The sequence below is a fragment of the Gymnoscopelus microlampas genome, assembly GCF_963454915.1.
Source record: "Gymnoscopelus microlampas genome assembly, chromosome: 18".
NCBI classification, from domain to species: domain Eukaryota; kingdom Metazoa; phylum Chordata; class Actinopteri; order Myctophiformes; family Myctophidae; genus Gymnoscopelus; species Gymnoscopelus microlampas.
In genome coordinates this window covers 19,928,822-19,936,321 of record NC_139955.1, presented here as the reverse complement: position 1 = coordinate 19,936,321, position 7,500 = coordinate 19,928,822, and the positions used below count along the sequence as shown (strand labels likewise).

The 7,500-nt window shown below is 44.9% G+C and overlaps 1 protein-coding gene across 1 annotated transcript in view; it reads left to right on the top strand.

The window, feature by feature from the left end:
* ablim3 (actin binding LIM protein family, member 3) overlaps positions 1 to 7,500 on the top strand; it is a 69,445-nt gene that overhangs the window by 35,868 nt on the left and 26,077 nt on the right. Inside the window, exons 4-6 of the mRNA XM_084042139.1 lie at positions 2,962 to 3,077; positions 6,411 to 6,537; positions 6,761 to 6,854. Of these exons, the coding sequence (XP_083898265.1) occupies positions 2,962 to 3,077; positions 6,411 to 6,537; positions 6,761 to 6,854 (337 nt within the window). The remainder of the gene's footprint in view (positions 1 to 2,961; positions 3,078 to 6,410; positions 6,538 to 6,760; positions 6,855 to 7,500) is intronic.

Here is a 7,500-nt window from a genome sequence, read left to right as displayed (position 1 = left end):
ACATAACTCCTCCTTCATCCTCTCTTCCTCCCCTAGCTTCTCTCTTCCCTCATCATTGTGCTCTTCCTCATCTTCATCTTCTTCCTCATCAAAACCATCATCATCATCATCATCGACACCTTCCTCTTCTTCTTAACCACTTAAGCCATGTATGCTTTGTTGCACGATGAACCAAACTGAACCTATAAGATGACATGCCCAAAATAGGGACGCCAGGTGATGATTTCAACATCACCTCTAGCCATTTGCCGCATTATTACCATCATCATCATCATGTTCATCATTATCCTCTTCCTCATCCTCAGTATCCAGTTTCAGTTTTTCAGTCTGACGTTTTTCCAAAGAGCAGAGTTCAATGAAAGCCAGCAGGCTCACTGCTGAGGACAGAAATAGCTTCACTTCTGTGGCCAGAGCATTAAATATGTACACACGCGCACGCACGCACGCATGCACACACGCACTCATGCATGCACGCATGCACGCACGCATGCACACACACAGATAGTCATGTCAACTCGGGCTAACACATTCTTGTACTCTGTCACAGCATAAACTGTGTCTGCAGCAGTATGCTGTGAGCACCCACTGTACTGCATGTAAAACATTGTGCTTGGAGGTGGACACGCACACATGCACGCACGCACGCACGCACGCACACCACACACACACACACACACACACACACCCACACACAAACAAACACACACACACACACACACACACACACACACACACACACACACACACACACACACACACACACACACACACACACACACACACACACACACACACACACACACACACACACACACTCATAACTCATAATACTCAATTATATGTTATTAGCTATTAGTTGCATGGATATACTTATGTACACATGAATATAGATGCTTGCAATCAAGGTTATTATAGTTAGTTATTATAGTATAGTAATATAATCAAAATATTGAAAACTAACAAAATAATGAAAACCAGATATGAAAAAAAGAAGAAACTATAATAACCTTGTTGGGCTGACTGTGCACTGGCGGAGACTCTAGCCTCCCTATGGACCGTGGCCCTGAACTTCGGCAGGGGACTAAAAGGATTATTGCTGCTGTGTCTCTTTAAACAGGCTTCCGTAAGCCTTTTAGCCTCCCATTCATTCCCTCAGCCTCTCCGCTCACAAAGAAATCAATCAGATGCATCACCTAAAAAAAACTGAATGCGACAGCGAGCAGCATATCATGATACGACTTACTTCATGTTATGGGAGCTGTGCTCCTGCCACTTATCTGGTATGAATGCGTGTGCGTGCGTGCGTATGTGCATTCTTGCGTGCGTGTGTGTGAGTGTGTGCGCGTGCGTATGTGCGTGGTGCATGTGAAAAGAGAGACAGAGAGAGAGGAGGGAGAAAATGCAGGACGATACTTATCGTCGAAACCTTGTCCAGGACAGATACTTTTCAGGATTGAAAAAAATAAACAAATAACTGTGTTCCATTGGATCCAATAAACTTTAGTTACAAGCTCCTGTTAATACTTTTCATTGATTAAAAACTCACAGACAGACACTTTCAACATGGCATCCCTATTTTGGGCATGTCATATATTTATATATAATTGAAAATAGCAGATCTACAAGCTCACAGCGTGACGCAGTGTGAGCTTCTAGATAGGCCATTGTTGCTTTTGAGTGACACAGAGGGAGATGGCAAAGAAATAGAAAGACAAAGGACATGTTTAGCACAGCCATTCTCAACTGATGGGCCGTGAAATAATTGCCAAAACACTAAGATTTCATTGATAATATATCATTAAAGGTAGGGTAAGTGATATTTTTTGGTTAAAACAAAAAGTATTTTGTTAAAAGGTTAAAGCACTATATTCTGATAGTAATCATTGCTATAGAGTGTTTGTTCAGTAACAGGAGTCTCCCCGTCTCTCCAGCTCTTTAATAAACAACATACATTTTCCGGTAGGTGTCAAAATCTCAGCCAATCAGGAGAAAGTACCAATTTTTAAGCTTCATTTTTATAGTGTTCCAGTTCCAATTTTGCCTGCTCATTTCTTAGTGTCATCACTTCCAATTTCACTTGTTTAATCTATATCGTTAAACCCATAGTTCACCCAAAAGATAATTTTTTTTCTATAGATGATTCACCCCATGGAGACTTGAATTCATGGATATAAGATCCTAAGCCAATAATTTGTTGACTAGCGGACCGGTAGGCAGTGGTTCCGGTAGGAGACACAAAGGACTCTTTGTGTGTCCTACCGGAAACGCTGCCGGTCATTAAATTATTGGCTTAGGAATGCGACAAAAAATATTAAATATCCATGAATTCAAGTCTCCATGGGGTGACTAATCGATAGGGAAAAAAATGTCATTTTGGGGGTGAACTATCCCTTTAAAATAAACATGCATTGAAAATGCACGCGGACGTTTTTTTCATGTATCCAAGTGTGGCCCGGACTCAGAAAAGGTTGAGAACCACTGGCTTAGTAGATCGGTATGCAGCACATAGCTCTCCTCTAGTAAGTGGTTCATTGGTACATAGTGAAACAGTGGTTGTGTGGGTGAGCGCTCTGGAAGCCCAGGGCAGCAACTCATTATCCTCTGTTTAATCACTGAGCAGCCAGGTGCTCAAGGTCCAGTCAACAGCCTCTGAAGCCACTGTGGGAACGGCAGAGAGGCAGCGTGTGTTCAGCTCCGTAGACCCTGTCTGCAGGTCCGCTGGTGTGTGTCTGCAGGATTAGGGCCTGGCTGCCACGCAGCCATGTTTCTGACTCAATCCCCTCATTATTTCCATGTTTACACTTAATGTGCACATACTGAGACCAACAGTGCGCTTAATAATAGGAAGCGTGTGTTTGTGTGTGTGATTGTGTGATTGTGTGTGTGTGTGTGTGTGTGTGTGTGTGTGTGTGTGTGTGTGTGTGTGTGTGTGTGTGTGTGTGCGTGTGTGTTCCCTCTCAGGAAGCCGTTTCCCATCGGGGACAGAGTGACATTCAGCGGGAAGGACTGTGTCTGCCAGCAGTGCTCTCACACGCTCGTCAAACCCAACGAACCAATCAAGATCCACGGACCCAGTCGTAAGTGACAACCACATATCAATGCCGCTTACATACATAAAGACATAATGGTCAAACATGGAAGATTCACATCAACCATTACTGTAAGTCAGAGGATTCATATCCTCTAGCAGGTCTCTCCTCCTCTTCAGTCCGTTGTGCTTAACGTCACAACAGTGCATTTAGTTTAATATGGTGTGGCTAGAGCACTGGTTCCCAATGTTGTTTTTCCTTGGAGGCCCCCGTCTTACATTTGACAAAATTGAGACTCCCCACACGTGTATGCCCGCACACGCGCGTACGCACTTGTTTTTCAGACATGTTAACCACTTAAGCCCTATAGTCGTATCACGAATAGCAAAAATGGCCAATCTACAAGCTCACAATGCATTGACCTTGTCAATGTGCTCCACAATGATGTTACATGTGGACGTTAGCTATGATTTTTGTAGAACATCATGTTTAAAATGTTGGCGCTACCTCCAAGCAGACAAGGACACACACCCCCTATGATCTTTGTGCTGGTTATATTGTATCTCTATTATACAATAAAATTGTATTCATTAGAATGACAATCAAGATCATGTTCTCCACTGCTATACTGATCTGTTAAGTGCAGTACAATTACGGTGAAATCATTTTCCGTCCAAGCTCCCACACATTTCAGTTCCAGAACAATAACCTTAAGAAAGGAAAAATGTCAATTGCCAAAACAACAACATCAAATATACATTTGGTGTGTATTCAATAAACATTAAATGAATATATGGCAGAGTACCTCCGTCGCTCGTGCAAGTACGAGACATCTCTTAGCAGCAGATATTAAATATGTATTAAATATGTATACAGTAATACAAGCCAAGCGTAAACCACACAGTAAAATTCTGAGAATTAATTTAACTCTCTGAAACCCATACGGCACTCTACAGCTAAATTAACACTCTGAGTTGTACTGTGCCGTACGTTTAAGGAAAGCTATAGTGTCTCCAGTAAACATGCAGAGAATCATAGTGTATTTACTCTCCCCTGTGCCCTTCCTTGCTGTACTTTATGGCTCAGCTGTAGCAAAGCAGTTGATGTGGAATTTAGAGCAGGGTCGTAAACTGACGCTTGGGGTGTGTCTACTGATAAACAGTGTGTCAGTACCTCTTTATGTATATTTACCCTATGTCTTCTGAAGTACTGTGTGTGTGTGTGTGTGTGTGTGTGTGTGTGTGTGTGTGTGTGTGTGTGTGTGTGTGTGTGTGTGTGTGTGTGTGTGTGTGTGTGTGTGCGTGCGTGGCTGCGTGCGTGTGTGCGTGTGTGTCTGTGCACATCTGTTTGTTTGCCCGTGCGCGAGTGCACGTATTTATGTGTTTAAGTGCCCACACCTGCACTTTTATGCCATATATTGTACTTTTTGCTTACCTAGGCGAATACTGTGTTCACATGAATATTCAAGCATGCACAGGTGTGCGTGTGCGTGTTTGTGTGCGTGTTTGCGTGCGTGCGTGCGTGTGTGCGTGTTTGCGTGCGTGCGTGCATGCGTGCATGCATGTATCGCTGCATAAGGCTGGGCATGTGCATGAACCCCAATGCACTCTTGCATAAAGAACAAGTCTGTAATATATAATAATAATACTCACATAGAGCCCAGCGAAAATAGCTGATCTACAAGCCAACGACGCATCGCAATGCGACGCGCTGTGAGCCTTTAGATCGGCCTTTAGATTTTCGCTTCGTTACACCATTGTGTGGCAAATTATAAATCAGGCTTCAGAGGGCTCGTGTTCACATAACAGATGGTAGGGGAGGTGGTGACTAACTGTTCTTTCTGGACCGCTCCGTTCAGCAGAGTTAAAATCACAACGGCTCCCTGGGCGCGCGTACATCACTCTGTGTCGGCCAGGCACTGTCTGCAAGCTGGGACAGAGACAGAGTACAGGCAGAGACCGGCTGATGAACTGACCCTGGGCAGTGACGGGACAGACATCAACTTGAGACTGATGATCTTTTAAACGATCTAATACCTTCCCTCCCCCCCGGCAGGGAGGGCTGATCTGATAAACGGGTTGTGTTGCGTTGTAAAGCCGTCTGTCTGTTCACCCAGATGTGGAATACTACAGCATGCCTTGACTTGGAGGAAGCTGAGTGCCACCATCACTCAGAGGTACTGTAGTTCCAGAGTAGTTCCTGGGCCGAAGATACTACAGTAGCTGCATGCCCGTCGCTGTGTACTTTGGAGTATAACACAAATTGTATATGTTCATTCTTATTTCCTCTGCAAATGGTAAGACAAATGTGTGCTGTCACTTTGAGTCACTTTTGGGATATTTACACACTTGAGGAAGTACACACTTATTGTCTCATACATAAGTTGGCCTCCTGGTGGCGCTATAAAAGGCAGATGTGCAAAATGCAGGGAAGATATACACACTTTTTTGTGTACTTATGGATCGCACACATAAAACACCTTTCTCCGTCCGCCTTTACTGCCATCTCCTACCTCATGGTTAGTCCGAATATCATCCCCGATTCCTCTTAAAGCAACATACCCTCATTCTCCAACAAAAGTGAGTGTGTGTGCGAGTGTGCACCCGCATGTGTGTGTGTGTTATGCAGCATGACCTGGGTGACAGGGCATAGTGGAGTGGCCCCTCGTGTTCCCAGCGGCCTCTTGGGAGGAGGGAAGGTTAAACAAAGCCAAATGTGTTTGGAATGGAAACAAGTGGAGTTGTAATTGTTTCCTGTGAATCACCACTCTGTTAAACACTGGACCAATAATGTCTGCGAGGGCCTCTTTTCTGAAGGGGGGCCTGTGTGTGTGTGTGTGTGTGTGTGTGTGTGTGTGTGTGTGTGTGTGTGTGTGTGTGTGTGTGTGTGTGTGTGTGTGTGTGTGTGTGTGTGTGCGTGTGCGTGTGTGTGTGCGCGCGTGCGTGCGTGCGTGCACATGTTTGCTTTATGTGAGTGTGTAGTGGATTTGAGTGTGGTATGTGTGTGTAGATGCTGTGTTTCAGCCCTGAAGCCTCTCGACTGATATTTGCTTTCTGTCTGCATTAAATCATGTTTAGCTGTGCTCAGGTTTCGGGATCAAGCTGCACTGATTTGCATTAGTAACACTATTGATTGAGGAGATGGGGTTGTGTCAATGCAAGGAAACCACACTTGGGAATGCAGGAGGTGTTTAAGGATGCACAAGTACATCTCTGTGCCCCTTTCTCTGTCTCTCTCTCCGCTGAGTACTGTCTCTGACTGTCTCTCTCTCCTTCCCCTCTCTCTGTCTGTCTGTCTGTCTGTCTGTCTGTCTGTCTGTCTGTCTGTCTGTCTGTCTGTCTGTCTGTCTGTCTGTCTGTCTGTCTGTCTGTCTGTGATCAGACTGTGCTGGTTGTGGAGATGAGATCAAGCAGGGTCAGTCTCTGCTGGCGTTGGAGAAACAGTGGCATGTCAGCTGCTTTAGATGTCAGACCTGCAACTTGGTCCTGACTGGAGAGTACATCAGCAAGTGAGTGCACACACATGCAAGCATACACATACGCACACACATATAGCCTACTTTTTATGAGAATTCTCCCAGAGCAGGAACAATTTGCACATTTTGAGACCACATTACACATTTCATACCATGCTACATGCCTCATTTGACTCCATCTGAAATCATGCAGTTTGTAGATCCAATTTCACCGCATAAACATGCACACTATGAAAGCGTGGTTGCTCTCTTGCAGGGATGGTGTGCCGTACTGTGAGGCTGATTACCACGCCCAGTACGGGGTGAAATGTGAGACCTGCATCAAATACATCAGTGGACGAGTTCTGGAGGTAAGGATGGTAAAGAATCTCAGTTTCATTATCTCTGTGAGGCCGCGAAGGCCGGGCGGAGATTACTTTTTCACCCCTGTCCGTGAGTGAGTGAGTGAGTGAGTGAATGAGTGACAGGAAGTCAGTGAGTGCTTGAGTCCGGACCTAATCTCGTGAACCACTGGACCTATCGGTGCCAAACCTTTTGTGCTCACTTCCACTGGAACAAGGAAGACACAAATCCGTGAACAACTATTTTATTTAACGTTTTTGTGCATATGTAACCCCGCCCACCTTGAAGAGTTGAACAATGTTCCACTAATGCTGCACTCATCACTGTCACTTTTCTCCCCGCTGTCCAATCACAGTGTAGGCTGGGCGGGACGAACAACACAGCTGTGACGCCAGGACAGCTCACAGGCAGGGAGGACAAGTGTAGACACTAGTTTCTAGCTTGAATTGCATGTAAACGATGTGTGGCTTACCTACAGTATGCGCATTGCGATCCGCGATATAATGCTCCCAAATACAGGTCCATGTGGTGGTCAAAACCCCATTATCCTCTGGCCAAACATGCTTTCTGTATTAGCTCAACAGCAGTGTTGTAGTCTAGGTTTTTTCAGACACATATACGCACATGGTCACAGAATTAATTATTATGGTTACA